The 21,947-nt window shown below is 38.6% G+C and overlaps 2 protein-coding genes across 8 annotated transcripts in view; one reads left to right on the forward strand and one right to left on the reverse strand.

The window, feature by feature from the left end:
* Nucleotides 1-4,529: 4,529 nt before the first annotated feature.
* Nucleotides 4,530-6,436, forward strand: LOC129720659 (WD repeat-containing protein CG11141). The gene is made up of 2 exons (XM_055672171.1): nt 4,530-4,940; nt 4,996-6,436. The coding sequence occupies exons 1-2, from the start codon at nt 4,743-4,745 to the stop codon at nt 6,253-6,255; spliced, it is 1,458 nt and encodes a 485-aa protein (XP_055528146.1). The 5' UTR covers nt 4,530-4,742; the 3' UTR covers nt 6,256-6,436.
* A 226-nt stretch (nt 6,437-6,662) lies between these two features.
* The window catches only part of LOC129720663 (casein kinase II subunit beta), a 32,226-nt gene continuing 16,941 nt past the window's right edge, over nt 6,663-21,947 (reverse strand). The window contains exons 3-7 of one of the 7 annotated variants that reach the window (XM_055672181.1): nt 10,209-10,311; nt 9,933-10,124; nt 9,670-9,859; nt 9,466-9,547; nt 6,663-8,304 (exon numbers count right to left, since the gene is read on the reverse strand). In XM_055672181.1, the coding sequence (XP_055528156.1) occupies nt 8,278-8,304; nt 9,466-9,547; nt 9,670-9,859; nt 9,933-10,124; nt 10,209-10,311 (594 nt within the window). In that variant the 3' untranslated portion in view covers nt 6,663-8,277. Of the gene's footprint in view, nt 8,310-9,359; nt 9,548-9,669; nt 9,860-9,932; nt 10,125-10,208; nt 10,312-21,947 lie in introns of all 7 variants that reach the window. The other 6 variants (XM_055672182.1, XM_055672179.1, XM_055672180.1 and 3 more) reach the window with 6 other exon arrangements.

Consider the following 21,947-nt stretch of genomic DNA (forward strand, 5'->3'; position numbering starts at 1 on the left):
ACGGTAAACGAAAATGTTTTCAAGTAGTTCGGTATTTTACTTTACCGAGAAAACATTATGCAGTTAAGTGTGTGGTTAAGGGCTTCCCTCCGTTTACCCTAGTCAGCCTATACACCAGAGAGACGCCGAGACACTCACCGTTAAGGCAACTGTCAACATCGAAACGGTTAACGGCAATGCAAAATTATACAGCTCGCCCGTTTTGATGTTGACAGTTGCCTTAACGGTGAGTGTCTCGGCGTCTCTCTGGTGTATAGGCTGACTAGTTTACCCCCACAAGACAATGTAATGCAATTGTCTACATACAGCTTGTAAAGTTTCATTTGTATCTGATTGGTAGTTTCCTTATGCACTCCAGCTCTTACTTGGCAATCACTGGTGATATCGGCGAACCCATTGGTACACCGAATGTCTGCCCATACATGGTTCCCTGATACACGAAGAAGGTTGATTCAAGCACTATTTTCACTGCTCCCCTTGTCGATATTCGTATGGCGTCCAACCTCTTCCCATCTGCAAAAATAGTAATAAATTGAAATAAAATCATGATTCTGTTTCGGAGTTATCCAATTTCATTACGAACTGCATTGCCCCTCGTACTAGATTTTCTCCCAGTGTCGTACTCGCCAAACATCGATTTGAAAGGTATCGATATTAGTGAACCTCACTTGTTTTTCGCGCACTCTCCTCGTCTCTCATCAACGAAGTTTACCAACGAGTATATACTCTAGTGATGGGAAATATCGCCCAAAACAGACATCGATAACAATCGGTAATTCCGGGGCGTCTATCGATATTATCGATAAGTATCGATAAGTTGATAGCTAACGTTTGCGGCAAAAAAAAATTTATTTTCAGATAGTGAGAAAAAAACTATTTCAGATGGTGATGAAAAAAAAACTATGACAGATAATTGAGTTGGATAAATTTCCCATGGAAGGTTATCATGTTAGCTTCCTCGCAAAAAAAATATTACGTCCTTGCGTGCAGCCTTTCGGCAGTTAACCGGAACATTCGCCATGGTGGACGAAAACATGCGTGTAGCCATGTTTTTAAGCTCTTTCTTCGTTTTTTTTTATTAATTCTTCCTCCGTTTTCGCGACAAAATTGTTGGAATAGATCTTGCGTTTCAAGTTTGCCCAGAAATTCTCGATGGGAAGCAGGTGGGGAACATTGGGCGGATTCGCCGACCTTGGTACCACGTCGATATTCAGCCGCTCCATCTCCTCCAACGCTCGCTTCGAGTAGTTGGCCATCAAATCTGGCCAGAACACCGTGTCTTCGCGCTTATGGTATTTCTTGATGAACGACGCAACTTCTGTTAGGCACTTCGTACTATAAATTTCCCCGTTCACGGCCGGCCGGAGCAAAAGAAGAGCAACTTTGACATTCCTTTCTCGCTGATTGTCAGCCACAGCTGCACCTTCTTGGGAAACTTGGTCTGTGAAATTCGTGGGGGAGGTAAAATACAAAGAGCCCTGCTAGTCGTTGCCATCCAGGGTAAGATAGATCTAGTCGTCCAATACCACTGCTACGTCGCGATTCGCCGGGAAAATTGACTTGACCATCTTATTCAACCGCTGTCGCTGCGTCATTGCCTGCAGCTCCGAGACCAGTGGACGGGACTGCCGCTTCCTGCATGTATGTCCATGTTCTCCTGATACTTTTTCACTGTTTTAGAGCATGCACCAACCTCTCGGCCAAGTGCACGCATCGATTTGGCCATTTTTCCCTCGGTCTTCCTCTTCAGCATCCTTTGAAGCTTCTTGTCGCTCAGGGTCGTTGGCCGTTTGGAACCGGGCTTTCTTTCGATGCTCTGATCGTTGTCCAATAGAGTCAAGATGTTGTAGATGCCAGAACCGGCATACCCGGCGTCCACAAAGTGCCGCAAGATGTCCGTTTTTGACGCGGCGGGGTACCGTTCTTTGAACGCGCACACTTCTGAACGGAGTAGCTTCACTTTTTTCGCCCTCACAGTTAGAGTTTGACGGATAGAGCGGTCAATTTTTTTTGCTAACTCATGGGTTACAATGATTGATGATGCATGAGTAGTTTCGTCAGTGCGATTAAAGGTAAACCCATGAAAAATCGGCATTTTTTGTCCATTTTTTTACCGCAAATGTTATTTGACAAATGGATACGTTTGCGTTGCGTTGACGTCAATATGACAGTAAATGTATGGGCTAACTGTCAAATTGCCGCAAACGCAGCCGCAACGTATCCATTGTGTTAAGGCCTTAAATGACAAATCTTACGACACTGCGAATGAAAATTCAAACAACCGGACGAGTTAAACAGTTTGTTTTGGAAAGTCTTCGGGTTTTACGCCGGGAGTGCTTTCTACGGAGTAGTTTCAATTAGTGCTGGGACTTTTAACCGGATATATTCGTGATCCGGTTATCCGAAGCTTGGATCACGGATGTGTAAACGAATACTATTCGGATGTCCGGATATCCGGATACGGGTAATCGAATAGTCGGATATCCGGATTTTTTTTTTTCAGCTTTTAGGCCCGTTCGAATGAAATGTAACGCGAAAAATGGCTTTTTCCACAATCTCCCATCCCCTCGTAAGTATTTATTTACATAATTCTCATAAAACTAGGTTCGGATACAATATCCGGATATCCGGTTATTCGACAATCCGAAAATCCGGCTATCCTGTCGGATAATATCCGGATATCCGATTGATCCGGATTTTGGATATTTGTCCGATATCCGAGGTCGGATATTCGGATATTTTAATCCGAATAGTCCCAGCACTAGTTTCAATTCGAAGTTCATTTTGAAGGTTGTATAATAAGGGAAATAATTGAAGCAGGCAAAATTCTGTCAATTCTTAAATGGCCAAAACTTTACGAAAAATGAATGAATTCTGACAAAACAGGTTTCATTTTACTGGAAAACTGTCCTAGTTTCCTTAAATTACTTGAGAACTGGACGTGACCAAGGGTCACTGGAAATGTTTCGGATTTCCGGAGTGTGTGCCAAAGTTTACATTTTTGCAACGCGTAGAACTTTTTCTGACTTTTTGTTTCACTTAGGTTTATATGTTGTCAATAAATCAGAATTTATTTCGGGTTCATTGGTAGCCATAGATTGAAAATTCGCCAAGGAATCAACGAGGTATGAATTTATCAAGTATGGGTGTTGACTTTGGCGGTTTTTTTCCCTGTTGGGTAATAATTTTCTTTGAGTTTGCAGCACTCTAGCAGAATTCAATCGAATATTGTGGGTGTGTAGGTCTCATTAAACCAAGCTACTTTGCAAACTTGCGTTTGAAAATTTATCTGGATTAACATTTGAAAAGGTCAGATTATTTTCACGCGGATTTTCTCTAAAAGGTTATTTATGCAGATTTTCAAATAAACGTGGTTTTCTACGCGAATTTTTGAATTAAAGCGGTTTTTCAAGCGGATTTCTGAATAAACATGGTTTTTTTCACGAGGCATGTATCCCCCGCGCAAGAAAACCTAACTGTATTTGAACCTTTTTCTTATGAATCAATATATCTTAGTAAAAATTATCTTTCCTTCAAAAATATAAAAAATGAGTTTAAGATCCTACTCTGAAAAAAATATAATTTTAAAAACAAAAAATGATTTTAGAAATTATCGGTGATCTCTGAATTTTTTAAATGAAGTATTTCAGATAGACAATTTAGTTGCCTTAAACGTTCTATGCATTGCAAAAATGTACACTTTGACACACACTCTTGAAATCCGAAACATTTTAGGTGTAAGTTGGTCACACCAAGTACCCAAGTAATACTAATATAATAATGTTTTCCAGTGAAATGAAACCGGTTATCAAAATTTAATTCATTTTTCGTAAAGTTCTGGCCATTTAAAATTCGAGAGAATTTAATTTATCTCAATTATTTTGTCTACCCCCTGTATAAATCAGGATACTTTTTTGGCGCAACAATTTCGTTGATTTGGATTTTTTTTTTGGAACTAAAAATTGTTTGTTGGGTAACAGATACTTTAAACTTAAACAGTTCCAAGTTAAACTAAACAATTACCAGAGAATTACCAATAGACTGCCGCTATGCATGTCTATCATATTATGAGAGTTGGCAAACCAAAGAAAATGCATTTTATTACAATTTCGTATCATTGCTTTTTATGAGATGGTGCAAAAAGTTGGGATATTTTTTTAAAGTTCTCCAGTACTAAGCTGTCGAATTTATCTGTTCTTAGGAAACTAAAAACTATAAATACCTTTTTAGTTATCATTATTTCTCAGAAACTCAGTGACACCCGGGGCGAACCTTTACACCACCCCCAACAATGCTAAATCTTATCGAATAGCAGCAACCAACAAATACCTAGCGGCAAAAGTAACTCCTGGGGTAGGGTAGGTGAGGTCTTCTTCTTTTGGGTCTCCTCCAGTAACCAGCCGCACTGACTTGTGCTCACCCTTATGATATCGATAATTATCGTTAACGTCAAAAAATTAACGATAATATCGATATCCAGCATTTATCGATATTATCGATAAGTATCGATAAGTTTCCCATCACTAATATACTCATTGGAAGTTTACGAGTTATCTCGCTGTGTTTATATTTAATTTTTATGTCCTGTAGGTGCGCTTACAGGACATAAGGTACGAAACGGAGAAGATAAGCACACTTCTTCAGGGCGGTAGCAGCAAATGATGAGTCATTTACAATCGTACCAATCTATTGAATAGTTCGTGCAACTGCTACCGGACCATTGACAAACATCGGAGAGAACCATGGAACTCCGCGAGTGGACTCCGCTGGTAGATCTGGTAGGTAAGCTACCGACTAGTGTGCAACGTGGTCTGTTGTTTCACGATGTCTCGATCACTTGTCTCGATTTGGTGGATGAATTCATTGCACTTGGAACCAACGTCGGAATCGTGTTTTGGTACAATCGGAAAACATGTGCTGTGGATCGCTTGCAAGTTGAGGTAAAAGAAGTAGTTTTAGTTTTATGCTAAAATAAATACGAGTTTTGATTTGTAGGGATCCGGTTATCTGACCTGTGTTCGGATTATTTCTACAGTTGAATTCATGGTTGCAGCAGGATGCCGACAGGGTTGGATTAATATATTTCAAGTTCCCAAAGAAGCTCCACCGGACGTTTGCGCTGAGCTGCTGCTTAAAAGCAAACCGACTGAACGGTACACAATTCGCGGCATCCATCATTCAGCGATAACCAGTTTTGTGTGGTCTAAAAATGGAATGAAACTTTTTTCCGGTGATGGCTCTGGAATGGTAGTTCTAACGGAGATCAACTATCAGTCTCGGATTTGCGAATCAAAGGAAATCGTCAACGAGAAGTACGAAGTTGTGCAGCTAAGCCTGCGAAAGGAGTACTTGCTCGTTTCCACCACCTACCGGACTGTGGTCTGCACTCAGGAGGATGCCAGCAAATGGCGCGTCACACAGGTTGGCAAGAAAGACCGCAAGATGTTGAGTTCTTTTGGGGCAACATTTCACTTCTATCAAAAAATACCTCAGCTAGTCTGTACGCGATCAGGGTTTCGGCTGTGGATAGCCAATTTTGAGGGCGAAGTCGCACAAACGCTTATTTTTAAGGACATTATTAGGAGCGTATCCTACGAGGTTCCTATTCTAAATCCTAGTCGGCATCCGATACGTATACCAACAACGTTTGGGATACTGCATACATTCCAGGATAAGTATCTGCTGTCTGTGGCGAACGATATGTTGTTCGTGCTGGACTTGGATGCTATGGAGGTAGTAGCATCATTAACTCGATTACGAAGAATTCTCGATATATCAGTTAACAAGAATGAGATTCTAATTCTGGAAAGCTCTCGGTCTGTAATTCGTGTGTCCACACTGCCGGACAGCAGTCAGACGACGATATTGTTTAGGAATGCTGAGCTGTTTGCCTCAGTCGATCGAGACAGTCAGATCGCTGTGGCGGATGAGTGTCTCGAAGAACAAGAACCGCTATCGGACACAGCATCCGGTAGTTCCAAATATGGTGGTACAGATTCCGTTGACACTGGACAGCCGCTAGAGCAGAGTCTCTCGAACAGCACTGACAGTGCACACCAAATAATTACTCACATGAAAAAACTAGAGTTGTTTGATACGCTAAACGAGCTGAAATATGACGAATCAATTCTGTTCAAAAGCGGACGGACGAAAGCGAAGCGGAAGCACACCACAAAGATCAATCCCATTGTGGAGATTGGACAAATTCCAAAGGAGTGCGGGGAAATGGACGATAAGAAACAAGGAAGCAAATGAAGGAATTGGTTTTTGATGACTAGGCTTAAAGCAGTCTTATTTTGTTTTCTATTGAACTGTGAATTGTTATTGCTTACGCTTCTGTATGCTTTAGGATATTGTGATTGAATTTATGATTAGGGGTGCGCATAGGCTCGATATTATGTTTTAAATGAATCAAAGTTTTTTTGTTCAAACATAATACGTGTATTATTTGCTCTTTTCCTAACACGGATATATAACTATCGGTTCGCTGACCCTCCTGTTACTTATCACGGCTAGTGAGAGGACTATGCTGGTCTTTCCCAAAAAAACTCACTCAAGTAAGGTTCGAAAAATTGGCAAGAGACCCTCGCGTCTTTGTTGGTTCGGCTTACTAACCGTTCTCGTAAGATTCTTCAACAAAACACAAATTACCAAAGTCGGTATGACCGTTTTGTAATATAATTTATTAAAATTTATTCATTCCTGCAATAATAATAATAATAAAATTATAGCAATAATTATTCTATTTCAGTTTCTGTTCCGTAGTGTGTGTGTGTGTGTGTAATTTGCAAATAATAGTTATCTATTTCGGTTTCTGTAATAATTAACTCATTATGATATTTTGTTTATCGTACTGAATCAAACAAACTGCGATTCCTCTGAACTATATTGCAGGGAAGTACATCTCCGTACCTGCAGTAAGCAGCCTACTTAAACGCTAGAATAGCTCCCAAAATATCCAATCAGACTGCGCATCCTTTCCTGCCTGATGCTGCCTGCTCCCTAGGCGCTAGGTAATGGTTGTATTTGCTGGATGAGATACATACTTGGCTGCGCCTCCTAATGCATTTTTCTCTATGTTTGTTGTTTGTTAGCCTACCCTCAATCGGCAGTCGATGCGGTGCGCATGGGGTTTCAGGTCGATTTGATTCTTTTACTTGTTTGTTTTTAACTAAGTATAGTTTTTTTTTACAATGTTCACTTCTGCATTACTTTTTCTGCTTCAAACATCGAACTAATTGATTTTCGGGAGTTAGTCAAACTTAACACAATATAAATGAAGTTACTTGTTGGGTCTCTCAAAAGTACATCTAGTAAAGGTCTTCAGGTTGAAGGTTTGGATCTCCTGTCGTTTTCTGCTTTGTTGTAAAAAAAGAATTCGCTTTGATTACAGAAGGAAAATATACAAAAGGGGATGTAGAAAGTGATGCCCAACGTTCCTACAACACAAATATTTTTGGTCGGCGCGCCCCTTGTTAGTAAGTGGAGTGAAATGCACAAGTTTGCCTGTTTTTTTTTTAATTTTTCTGCTTTAATTTATTCGGAACAGTTGGCTACAATTCCCAACTTCAGGCTCGACCCTCCCATCGTAAGGTTTGTTTTTGTTTAATTCTTTTGTTTCAGTTTTACCTCCGATTGATATTTGTTTTTTTTTCTTGTTACGCTTAAATGTTCCAATTTATTCGAAAATTTGTATTTCAAGTAGTACATTGCAACACCCATTCAAAAAATTTCTTACTACATACGCAGAAATGTTTTATGTCTGCCTCGGATTCCGCATGATGAAAACATGACAATAGTTCACGTGTGTGTTAATGTGTGTTTGTGTTAGTGAGTGTTACAGAATGATGCTTCTTTTGTCTATCAAGATGTTGTTTCTAAATTTGAATACAATGCTATTTTTCCATTCAATTGTAGTAATTGTCATACTCCTTTTGCTTGCTTTTGGTGGTATAGAGGATGTACAATTGGTTTATTTTTTGTTGTTTTTACCTTTGCTAGTGTGTTATCTTCTTTTTCGCTTATTTATCTAAAAATTTAGGTTCTTCCCCTACGTTTGTTTGTTTGTTTTTCTAAACCCTAGATTTTTTTCCCGTTTTTTTTTCACAGCAACAACCAACTGTTGTTGTTGTTGTTTCCACTCTTGTTTATTGTTTGATGTCGAAGCTGTTGCGTCGCTTTTTGTCCGTCGTTTCTTCATTGTCGTTGCTTCCACTGCCGCCGCCGTCGCCGGATTCCTGTCACACTACCTTTTTCCTCAGTCCGGCGTCCGGTGCTTCAGTTGTCGATGACCTTCGCCGAGCACTTCACTGGTTAAGAATGCCGTCGCAGGAAGGTGTTGTTGAGTTCGGAGGGTTCGTGCAGTTGGGGAAACGTGTAGTTTTTTTGTCGATTGAAGTAGGTTTTCGCAAGGGAACCGGAGAGGAGACAGAGTGGAAGTATATAGTTTAGATATGCTGCTGTGAATTGTGTGCTGGATAGATTTACGTAAAACTATATTCTGACCAAAATTCAACCCGTTTGGCACAATGACATTATTTCGGTGTGGACACGTTTACAAAAAGTAACGTCTTCCATTTATTTTAATCTTATCATCTTTACCATGCTGCACGTTCTTTCTGAACAAGATTTTTTCGGAAAGAATGAACAACAATAGTAAGATGTCGCAGTTTTTATTATTCTATGAGTTTTTTTTTTTCAGTGCTAAAAAGACAGAAAAGATTTCACAATCCGTCTGGAGTACGGTGCTATTTGACATTTGCAGCAATGAGTATTGTTTCACCTGATTTGTTTTTTTTGTGACATATTTACACAAATATCATCTTATTTTTTATCTCTTATATCGGATGGAGTTTTTTTGTTCAAATATGAATATGCAACAGGATAGGATATTCATGTACAATGTGGATTAATTTGGTTAATTTGGAATAACAAAACTCGTACATGAAACAGAATGTCATTATACCAAACGGCTGTGCATTAGCAGCCGACCTTATATCGAATCAACGGGATAAATTAAAATAGGTTTAACAGGCAAAAACACAGCATGTTGGTCATTGTTTCTCATCTAGTAAAATTTCACAAACGCCGAAATCAGAATGCAGTGTTTTCGCTTCAATAGTAGTAGAAAAGATTCAATTAAAAAAACAAAAAACATCCAGAATGGTTGAGTTTCACATGGAAACATGCGCCTGTATGTGTGTAAAATTGTATATATGCTCTCAAAAATGTTTTATACAAACAAAAAATTTTCGTGTTTCAGATGCAGAATCACCCAAGGACCCAAAAAAAAAGCGAATAGGGCGGCTCCTTGGGTGCAAGGAATTTTTTAACAATGAAGAAAAGAAATAGGTGTATACTCAATGCACAGTGCAAACTCAATTCATACGACTAAGCTTTGCATTCAGTTTTCGGAGCTTTCGATACTAATACATTTTCCAAAGGGCGCAGATTGCTGCTCATTACCCCTCGCAATGGCGCTTTAAAGTTGGCGGCAGCCTGGAGCTGAATTTGATAGGCTAACGAGTGGATCTTGAAGCCGTACAAGCTGAAACGGGAACGAGGTAAATAGATGAATGGGTTGTCATACCACCTCCTGCTTATATATAAATCATAAAATCTGTTTAAAATGCTTGAGAGAAATTGTTGGAACATTGGCCCACCACTTACCGCGGCACGAACTGATTGGCGGGACGTTTTGGGCGGTACTCGGGATGAACCATGAACAGCATGTGAGGAAAACCGGTGCCAAAGTAGGCTCCGTCCGTGTGATGGTGTCTCGAGGACTTTGGTGTGTAGACATCGATGCACTTGGGACAGTAGTTTTTCACCATTGCCTCGCCGGGCACATCGGATAAGCCTTACGGTTGAAAGATACAAGAAATCATTCATTTAGTGACGTTATCTAGTGTGAAGGCATCGGAGCAACTCACCTAATGGAAGCATCGGTTGACTCTCGCAGTACACCCGCGGGCAGTGGCCAAAGTCGCCGCTTTGATATTTCTCAATCATCTGCGCTATACCGCGATTGGTTAGGATATATCTAGCGTGGATCAAGCCATACAGCATTTCGGCCGCCTGCTCGATCAGATCGGACTGGTTCGGATTGTCATCTATCTCATCCTCTGCGGTTGTTGGGAACGAAAACAAAAAAAACAAACCCTCGAGATGCGCTCTTCTACACGTTTTCACGGACTAACGCAACTTACCCGGTTCCAGGTCCAATATCATGTCCAGCGCCTGTCTGTAGTTCGGCACCTGCTCGTTCAGTCCGGTCAAGTTGAATTTATCCTGAATGTAGTCCTCGTCAACCTGATGAAAAACGTATGAAATAACAAATACAAATTTAGTATAGTTCATAGTAGTAGATATGGTTTATTAAATTTCAAGTTTTTCTCTATACGTGGTATTACATTTCACTGGCGGAATGATGAGAAAATTTGTTGAAAATTTACTATTTTACCCAAACTCAGTAATGGGAGATGAATTTAGAATACTATCCTCCTTTTTCAAAAATAATGCAGCAAAATAAAGAATCAAAGCGACTCGAAACCGCTCAGGTGTGCTTTGTCAGAACTAATTGCCGACCCACCGTCGACAGCGGCGGCCTTCTGCTTCTAATTAACAATACAGGATATTGGGGAGCTCACTTAAAATCTTTCAAGGGATGATAGCGGACCCTATTTGATGAAAAAAAAAAAAATCTATGCATATGGCAAAATTTAACTTTTGCGAAATTATTCCCTTTTTGAATGTGTTTACCTTTAACGAGGTCTAGCAAAAGAAGCATGATAGCTAGCTCAAATTTGTTGGTATCGTTGGAAAGCTGAGAAACCTGTGTACTCAATAGTGTCCAACAAACGTCGAATTAGAGTATAAGGAGCATTAGAGTATAAGGAGTACCTTTCTAACACATGTGTAATCAAATGTTTTTTGAAAACTAAATGAAACTCCTTTCTCGTGGGAGTTGCCTGGGACGAGTTTATTCGAGATCATGATGGTTGGATGGTTGATCATGGTCAACCTAGCCGCTTCTACTCTCTGTAACGTGCTACTGTATGCAATTGATCAGTTTGTTCCGAAGAAGTTTACAAAAGAGCAACGTCATCCCGCATGGGCCACCTCTTACCTTAAACGACTTAAAAAAACAAAAGCGCTGAAAAAATACAGGAAAACTCGAACTGTGACGTCGAGAGCGGCTATCTCATAGCTAATACTCAGTACAGGAGTATCAACAAACAGTTGTTTCATGCACACCTTAATCGTTTGCAACGTGATCTGGGACGGAAGCCGAAGGGATTCTGGCGCTATGTTAGTATTCAGAGGAAGGAAACTAGTCTTCCTACATGTATGCGAAATGGCAATCGCGAGGCTTCTACCATGGAGGAAATAGCCTCTCTTTTTCACGAACAATTTAGCAGTGTTTTCCTGGATGTACCAGCCAGCTCCGATGCTATCATCAGCGCTACTGCGAATGTTCCTGTTTTCCCAGATATTGGTCCTCAACACTCGATAACTAGGGATGTTATTATAACAGCAGCCAAACGTCTGAAAAATTCTTCCAGTGTTGACCCAGATGGTGTTCCAGCCGTTGTCCTCAAAAACTGCATCTATGCTCTTGCATCCTCGTTAACAGTGATTTTCGATTCTTCGCTTACTCATGGCGTCTTCCCAAACTGCTGGACAAACTCTTTTGTCTTCCCGGTTCACAGAAAAGGATGTAAGCGTACCGTCTCCAACTATCGAGGAATTGCCGCCTTGTGTGCTTCGTCAAAGCTTTTCCAGCTGATTGTTCTGAGCTTTTTGACACGGAAATGCTCGCAGTATATTTAGTCAGACCAGCATGACTTCGTTCCGAAACGCTCCACTACCACTAACCTTGTATCATTCACCTCTTTCATCGTACGGCATATGGAAAAAGGGTCGCAGGTAGATGCAATTGACTCTTTCTGCTGCATTCGACAAAATGGATCATGAAATTGCTTTGGCTAAATTTGAAAGATTAGGCATTGGCGGTAGTCTTCTTTCTTGGCTGCGCTCGTACTTGACTAACAGAAACACTTCCGTTAAAATAGGTGATCATGTTTCGTTCCCATTCCAAGAAAAATCCGGCGTCCCACAAGGTAGTCATCTCGGACCATTCTTGTTTCTGTTGTACATGAACGATGTAAACCACGTTCTGAAATGCCAGAAGAAATCTTACGCTGATGATCTGAAACTTTACTATGTTATTGAAAAACCAAGTGATGCCCTTTTTCTCCAAAATGAACTGAACGTCTTTGCGGCTTGGTGCAAGACGAATCAAATGGTCCTCAATGCTTCCAAATGCTCTGTGATATCCTTTGGACGTAAGCGACAGCTAGCTTTCACCGACTACGTCTTAAGCGGCACTGTTATAAAACGCGAGAGCACCGTGAAAGACCTGGGAGTACTTCTTGATTCTTCACTAACGTTCAAAAAAATCAAGTGTCATAGTTGGGATTCATCTTCCGATTTGGCAAACACTTCCAGGATGTGTACTGCTTGAAGACTCTATATTGTGCTTTAGAACGGTCAACGCTCGAGTACTCAGCCGTCGTATGGGCGCCATATTACCAAAACGGAATCAATAGAATCGAGGCGGTTCAACGAAAGTTCGTACGTTTTGCGCTGCGTCATTTGTCGTGGCGTGACCGGAATAACCTTCCTAGATATACTGAGCGCTGCAGGTTAATACATCTGGATGCTCTCGACGTCAGAAGAGATGACGCTAAAGCCTACTTTATCAGCGACACCCGTAGACGTGCTCTTCGGTCCCATACGTTTCTTAGCACAGGCAGATCCAGGACGAACTACGGGATGCACGAACCAATGAAATGTATGTGTAGCGTTTTCGACAATTGTTTTGAATGTTTCGATTTTAATTTGTCTAGACGTGTAATTAGAAATAACTTTTTGAGAGTGTTGTCTGTTTAATTTAGTCTTTACTTGTCAACTTTAGTTCTAGTTTTAGTCATTGGGGTTGTTTCTACCTGTTGACTGTACAAACAAATAAATAAATAAATAAACTGCAATTTTCTCTCTCAAATGTGTGATAAACATGGGTTTTGTTGTTAACCAAATTGAACATTGGAGTCTACTCTACAAGTTGTTCTTTGACAACAAGCATCTAACTCTTTAAGTTTTGGTGCTATTTCAGTTTAAAAGCAATCAGCTGCGCCTTCATTTAGTGTTAAAGGATTTACAGTTTTCTGCTCCACTGTGTAGACGCGTCGTTGACATCTTGTACACAGCATGCACTGCAAACTAGGTCAGTGGTTGAAACGTTTGCGTTACATGTCTTCAGGGTGGTCACTCGAAATCAATTTCCGATTTCCCGTTTTTTCCTGGTTTTCCCGATGATATTTAATAAAATTTCCCGGTGATTCATTTTTTAAACATATGAGAAATACTACAAGGTATACAGCCCTAGGGTTGTATGAAATGGTGACGTGGGACTAAACACTGTAATTAGGGGATTTTTTGTTATAGAATACACAGAGTCTGCAGACAGAATCAATGTATTTGCTCAGCGACTGTACGTATTTTTATTTTGAGCCTCCCCTGGAAATCAATTTTTAAATAAATTCAGCAACACTCGAAAGAATATGCCTGTAGTATTTTTTTGTGCAAACAACAGGTTTTTGACAAGGCACAAGCATATCGTGCTTGTTGAACCAAATCCAATAATACTTACGTTATCATAATGAATGAATTGTCTTATTTGACTCTGATTAAATTAACTCTATAATATGAATCTTACTTTCAAAATAATATGAAAGCCCTTACAAAGGTTCATTAATTGGCAAACGTAAGAAGATATGTTAAACAAAATTATTAACGAGTTCCAGCAAAAAAATCGCCCACTTTCGTGTTTATTATTATGGTAAAGCTTAATTATATATATCATCGAACAATTTCGAAATGCAAAAGGAGATTCTGAATGAATCTTAGTAAATAAACTAAAAATTCACAAGCATTCGCAGGCACTTACTCTTCTATAAATGTGTATATTTGAGAATTTACTCTTTCGATACTACCCGTTCAAGATTATTTAGTGAATATCGAAGATAAAATTAAATAAATATCCGGTGCAAAATCTTACAAATTTTCGGTTTATTGATGGTAATCATATTTATGAGATGAACTTTCAATCACCATCAACAGCAGCATTGCAGTTTTTCCTCGCTTGCACACGAATACGAATAGTACCGCTGTAGTACGAATAGTAGCGCTGCAGTACGAATAGAAGTGTACCGCTGAAATGTACGAACAGAAGAGTACCGCTGCAATCATAGACGACGAGAGACCTGCAGTTCTTTAATCCACTGGTACTGATGCTTTTACCGGCATGTTCTCTTTCAAGACATCAGTTTTTATTAGGTTATGAAAGCAGGTTTAGAAATTGTTCAAGGATGAGGATTGTTTCGAACTTTTGAAATAACTTTTACCTTCGAGACAACATATTAGTCTAAGCTCATGGAAGCAAAAATAAATTGACCTATTGGGACGGAGAGACTCTGTCAATTTTCATATCGATATTGATACAGAGAATATCACGGGGAACGGTGGTGTCCATTCACGTCGTCTGTGCTAGGAATGCTCGCATGTAATTGGTTCATTATTCGCGTAAATTTGTCATTGAAACTTTTTATCAATTTTACCACTTAGCAATGAAATTAGAGTGATAACTAGCATATTACAAAATTGTTGTACATTTTATCTATCCAACAACATATTGGTTATTGTTATCCATTATGTGGTAATGTTGTTATTAACGTTTGAAATCTGACGCAACATTTGCTAGTTTCATTTCCAATTTTACAGAATGCATCCCAGTATAGTAAACAAAGACGTAGTCCTACGTCAAAAAATCAATTTTCACATGTTCATTTATACTTTGCAAAAATAGTGTTACAAAACTTTGAAAAATATTTTTCCTTCATCGTTTTCAGCTGTTCGTCGACGTTAGCACCTTCATAGTTATCTGCTACACAATTTTCGCCCTTTTCATCTCCAAATCGTTGACAATCTTCGCCTTCTCGTGCTTTCTTGCTTCACTCTGCTTTTTTTCTCTGTCAACTTACTCTTGAGCTTGCAATGCTTCTGTATCAGGATGCCAATAGAATGTATGGGATAAATTTAAGAGTTGGGGCGTAGAAGTTTTGTCTTCTCGAAAAAAGTCCTCATGCGAAATGATCTCAAGCGGACTTTGGAAAGAAGTGCCTCAGAGTAACCAATGAAAAAGTGCACATGAAATTGTCGAAATTATTTCATTATGCGAAATGCATTTTCATGCAAAATACGTTAAACATTGAGATCTGTTATCAAAAAACAATTTTTTATCAACAAATAATTGAAAAAAATGTTTTGTTCTAATATTATATTTCTTCCAATTTAGGAAATAATGTTTTAATTATAAAAATGAATGAAAATCGTTACGTTTAAAAACCTTTAGGGCAGAATTCGCGGATTTGAATTTTTTTATATCTTACAAAACATTTCGATTTAACCCTTAAATGCGCAATGTTGTTTTAAAACAACACTACTAAAACCGTTTTAAAATATACGTATTTTAGTAATTTTTAGAAATAAAATTCATTAGAACAACTCTCTAGACTCTAACGAAGAAAACCTAATAGCTAGAAGTACTGTATTTGAATGTTTTGTTTTTATTTTTGGTGTCAAAATCTCGGAAACGAAGAAAAACATGGAGAGATTCCCGACTGGTGCTGACTGTCTTTGAAAATAAATTTCAAAATAAGGTTAGTGGTTAGTGAAAATGCTTGAATTATCAGTTATTATACTAACAAAAGCTCAATTTAAAAGTTACTATTAACAGAAGTAACTGTTTCGACTTTATTCTGCGATAAAGTCACAGTATTGTTTAAAAACAACATGGTAATATTTGCACATTAAAAAGTAAATCTTTCAATTTTTTTATGCATATTGGTTAGTTTTAGGGCAGTTAACCTGTTGAACAAAGATTTTATGTTTTTAGATGATTTTTTAACATCGTGCGCATTTAAGGGTTACAGGCTCTAGAATAGTTTCCCTTCTTTTTGTGTAGCGTGTAGTCAAATATATTAAATACCAATATAGTTCACTTACGTGAAATCATGAAGACAAATTGAAAATAACAGAAGCGTTAGTCACCTTTTCGACCGCTAGGTGCGCCACTTCTGATTTTGTTCTACACGACATGCGAAATAGAGCAACTTTTGACAATAATATTACCCTAATGGGTACACTGAAAAAAATTCACATTTTATTGTGAAGTGGACTCGGCCGAATATTTTATAATAATAAAGTTCGCCTATGCATAAGGCAATCCATGGGTGGTGTTCCACGGTTTGTACGTTTGTCGACCTCCGACAATATTTTGAGTTGTAAAATGGCGACTTCCGGTGACTGGGAAACTGCCGAAAATGACCAAATACCACCTAATATGGGTTTTTTTTTTAACTAGAATGACGCTCAGAGGCCAGAAATTGTCTCGAAATGCCAGTTTGAAATCCAAGATGGCGACTTCCGGTTTTTGAAAAACAGACAAAATTTTGAATTGTAAGATGGCGACTTCCAGTGATTGGAAAAAAGAGGAAAATGACCAAATACCACCAATATGGATGTTTCTTTAACTAGAATGACGCTCAGAGGCCAGAAATTGTCTCTGAATACCATTTTGAAATCCAAGATGGCGACTCCGGTTTCTGAGAAACAGCGAGATATGACCAAATACCATCCAATATGGGTATTTCCGAAATCGTAATGATGCACTGAAACCACAAATCGATCTCAGACAACATTTTGAGTAGTAAAATGGCGACTTTTGGTGACTGGAAAACTGCCGAAAATGACCCAAAAACAACCAAATATGGGTGTTTCTTTAACCAGAATGATGCTCAGAGGCCAGAAATTGTCTCCAAATGCCATTTTGAAATCCAATATGGCGACTTCCGGTTCCTAAACAACAGTGGCAAAAGACCAAATAACACTCATTATGGGTATTTCCGGGATTGTTATGATGCACTGAAGCTACAAATCGACCTCAGATAACATTATGAATTGTAAAATGACGACTTCCGGTAAATGGGAAACTGCTGAAAATAACCAAATAACACCCAATATGGGTATTTCTTCAACCGGCCGATTTCCATCCAATATGAGATGTTTCGCTACCAGAATGATACACAGGAGCTAGAATCGACCACAGACAACATTTTGAATTCTAAGATGGTGACTTCCGGTTTCTGTAGAACAGCCGAAAATGACTAAATAACACCTATTATTGGTGTTTCTTAAACCAGAATGACGCTCAGGGGCCAGAAATTGTCTCCAAAAAAAAAATAGCCTAAAGGGACCAAATACCACCCAATATGAGTGTTTCTTTAACCAGAATGATGCATGGAGCTAAAAATTGACCTCAGACACCATTTTGAATTGTAAGATGGCAACTTCTGGGAAACAGATGGATATTACTGCATATGAATATTTCCGTAATCGAAATAATGTATAGAAGCCAAGCATTGACCCTGGACACCATAATGAATTCGAAGATGACCACTTTCAGTTTCTGGAAAACAACGAAAATAACTGAATACCACCTAACATGAGTGTTTTCGGAATAGAGGTGATGTACTAAAGGCAAAAGTCGAGGATGTTGTCATTCCAATAAAACCAATAATTTCAAACGATATAAACAAATCGCAAGAAATCAATGAATTTGGAATGTTGAAAATAATTGAATTAAACACAAAAATAGGCGGGACGAAGTTTGCCGGGTCAGCTAGTAAATACATAAATATGCTGGTTAAAGCAAAGCTGCAAGTGATGAATACGAAGATTAGAACTCGAGAGCAAAAAATTCGGAGGGATAAAAAAAACAAAAAATACTTTCAAAACGAAGAAAACTAAACATTAAATAATAGTTTTTACATAACAGTTGTTATCACTAATTATGTTTGTTTTGTTGAATATCTTTTATATATAATATTATAAAGCTTTTAAACCAATTACAACTTGATATGTATCCATACTTAAATTGTTAAATTGATAGAACATTCAAGTGTTATCTAAGCTAAAAGTTGCACAACAACCATATACGACTATTGACAACCATTGTGCGGTTTCTCCTTTTATCTTTTTCACGAGGTAATTGAAATATTCATTTTATTGTACACTTCGTGGCCTGATTATTGAGCTTAGTTAGCCTGATTATTGAGCGTTAGTTTTACATACAAACAATATACGCACGAAATCTGCAACATATTTTTTTCTGTGGAAGTATGAAATTGAGTCAACTAAATCTAAAATTGAGTAAATTCAGTTTCGTGTGTGAGAATGTCACACGCTCACAGAAATTCAACAACAATGCACAGTGATACAGTAAGGCAATGTAGGCGGACACGAGTTTTTCGATGCGATTTTGTGGTTTTAGAGTAAAATTTTTTTCTAAGAACTTGTTTCTTATATTTAGTCTATTTTTTATGTGCAAATGAAAATTAGGGTGGTCCTGAAATCGACTAAATGAAAAAACTAACTTTTTATTTGCATAAATAAATGTATACATTCATCGGCACAGTTGTAGATCAACTAATTTTAAGCAACTTTCGGTATTTCTTCACAATACTTGTTCTATTAAATGATACCAAAAAATATTATTTATGTTTGCCCTAAACGGAGACATGAATATATCAAAAGGGCCTATTTTTAAAATAGAAATAGTGAAAACTCTTCATCTGTATAATATATCGACAATGTTTTTTCGTCAAAATTGGCGTATTTTTGATTAAAGTTACCGAGGAAAACTTTGTTTTTAAATTAATTTGAATTGAAAAAATAGAGCAAAAACGACTGTTTTCGGAAACCAAATTTCATGTCTACAAAAAAGTTTTTTTACAAAGTTACTTAGAATTAGTTGGTCTACAAGTTTGCCAAAGAATGTTTTATTTCGTTGATTTTAGGACAACCCTAATTTTCATCCGCACATGAATAGAGGACTATGTATAAGAAACAACTTTTTACAAAAACTATAGCTTTAAACCGCAAACCAAAATCGCAACGAAAAGCCTATGTCCGCCTAAATTGCCTTACTGTACCACTGTGCAATGAGTTTAGTTACCTTTTTCACCACAAGAGGGGGTGTTCCCTGACTGTCTTCACGGGAATATATGGGAAATTCGAGAGTGAACTATATTGTTATTTTAAGATATTTGGTGTAGTTTTGTGCGAAACACTTAATGCAGAGAAAAACGTTCAATTTTACCTTGGGGATAGCATCGATTCTTAGCAGCCAGTAGCAGGTTATAGGCGTTATATCTGCTCCTCACTCTAATGTCGTCTTCCGTATGTTCAGGTACTGGGCTTTCGAAAAATCATTTCGCGAAAGGAACCCAAAACCAATTGCTTCTTCAGCTTTAATGCCTTGGGAATATAAATTTTCTTCCTTGAACATGTGGTGTTTGATTTTTCTTGTAAAATTTTTGCAGTGCGACGATAACCGGAAGAATTCACAGAACTAAGCTATCTGCAATCTTTCTGACATTATTTATTTTGTTTTACAGCAACTTTTTGCAAATGATTTACGATGACGACCTCTTACTACCAATATCTTTGGAAACACTACAATTTGTTTAAGCCATGTTTCGTATCGTTCGAAAAAAATTTTTCGTACACATTCCGTCCTCTATTATTTTCATTTTTTTCGCGCGCCTCCACTTCCCAAACTTTTTTATATTTCGATTTCAAATTATCAAAAATAATGGAACTGCTGTTACCACTCACGAGTTGATGTACGATCCATTTACGTACGACTACCATTTTAATTTCTGTTATGCGATACAGAACCAAATGATTGACAGCAGCTATTGAAAATGGCATAAATCAAACGCTTCCTATGATTTACCATTTCATACTTGTTTGTGCACACGTAAAAGCCATCACCTCATAAAACAGGAAACTGTCTAGATGATAAAAACGCCGAAATGGAAATTTCAAATCAACACTAGAAAGTTCAAACTAAGACTAACTTTGAGTTAGAAAAATATCCACCTGTCCGATTTAAGATATTTTTTACAAAAGAGTACGACCTTTCAAACGCAATCAATGGTTTTAGATTGTGTCTACTATTTAGCTAGATACAAACATTTGAAAAGGACGTATTTTGAAAAGTAAAAATTCAGAGAAAATATGCGCCTTTAGCAGTACATCGAGTTTAATCTATTATATCTTCAGTCCAATATAGGGCCCTATTACAGAAGACGAGGCGAGCAACACGTCCCGCCTCAAAGAAAGAGATTACGCCACAATTGCCAGATCAAAATCGGCTCAAGTAACTTTATGCAATAGAAAAAGCGAGTCGCAAATTGACCACATTCTTATGAGTATCATGCCATTTCTCAAACGTCCAGACATTAAATGCTTCTTTTATCCGCATAGACCCAGCGATATCAAAATAATGATAGAAATCTAAAAAAAGAGACGGAATCAAGCACCTTGTCAGACCGTAATGCAACTGCATCTCACCCTTCGCAGAGAGAAAGAAATAACGTGAAGGCACTGAAGAATGAGGAGGACAGAACAAGATACCAGGACCTGCTTGATTAGAGGTTAGCCACTATGGGGTAGCAAAGCATCGATGAGCAATGGAGGATTTCCACCAACGCCGTCATAACAAACGGGACTACAGCGCTCTCAAGACCATAGTCCTCAATGACCCCTAGAAGAGAAGCTGCTACTAAACGATAAGTTAAATTTCACCAGAAACTGCTGAAAGATCGTTACAATCCAGTAATATAGCGAGAGTTCGCAAAGAAAAAGACCAGCTGTCGAAAAGCATTTCGAACAGAAGGTTCAGAAGTTCTTCGTGGAAACGAATGCCGATAATGAACTTGAAAAAATGAACAAAACCTTTCACTTCATAAAAGGTCACCGCCGCCAGAGGCGGAGTAAGCGGACAAAATATATACATATTCGAGAATGGGAGTCGAAGCTGAAGAAACAGCAGAAGGAGCATAGAACTGCTTTCAGAGGCCGATAACCGTTCTACAGATCTCTAGTCATGCAGGGTGGAATCGGTGGAGCACACACCGAACTGCTTATGTTTATAACCGAGAAATTGGCTAACAGGATGCTTCATGTTATATAGGCAGACGCAATGAAGTACAATGGGCTAACACGTTACAGATCCACCGACCATGTTCTACTCAGGATTACAGATGTATCACTCTCTGCTTCGTTACCTACAAAGTATGCAAATCGTGTTGCCAGTATTTCTCGCTCACGCTGATCGATAGGTCTTGAGATGAATACGGAATAGGCAAAGATCCTAATCAGAAATCCAAACGATATCAATATCGTTGCCGCAGATACTAAACGGAACTTCGTAAGGTATATTCTCACTGTTGTTACAACAGTGAGATATTTAGGTGCCTACATAACAAGAAGCCTTAGCAGGAGTGACAACGCCAGAACGAATAAAAAAGACTTAAGCTTTCCACTGCCTAATCAGTCTTCTAAAAGACCATCTATTACCGGAGAATATGGGAAACGATTACAGGGTTAGTATTTGGTCGTGTAACCTTGGTTACGCATCACTTGACGCACCCGGTTCGGCATGGATTCCACCAGCTTCTGGCACGTGGTGACCGGGATGGCGTACCAACAGGCTTGGATCCTATCCCACAGTTGCTGCTTATTTTTCGACTTTTCCATGTACACCGACCTTTTCACGATCTCCTATAGGTTCTCTATAGGGTTCAGATCGGGTGACTGCGCTGGCCACTCCATGACGTCGATTTTGTTCTCCTGGAGCCAGTTTTTGATGGTCTTGGCGGTGTGCTTCGGATCGTTATCCTGCATGAACTGCCATTTCAGGGGCATCTCCCATTCGGCATGTGGCAGCATAACATCCCTTAGAATTTGGGCGTAGA

Source organism: Wyeomyia smithii, chromosome 2 (genome assembly GCF_029784165.1).
Source record: "Wyeomyia smithii strain HCP4-BCI-WySm-NY-G18 chromosome 2, ASM2978416v1, whole genome shotgun sequence".
Taxonomy (NCBI): domain Eukaryota; kingdom Metazoa; phylum Arthropoda; class Insecta; order Diptera; family Culicidae; genus Wyeomyia; species Wyeomyia smithii.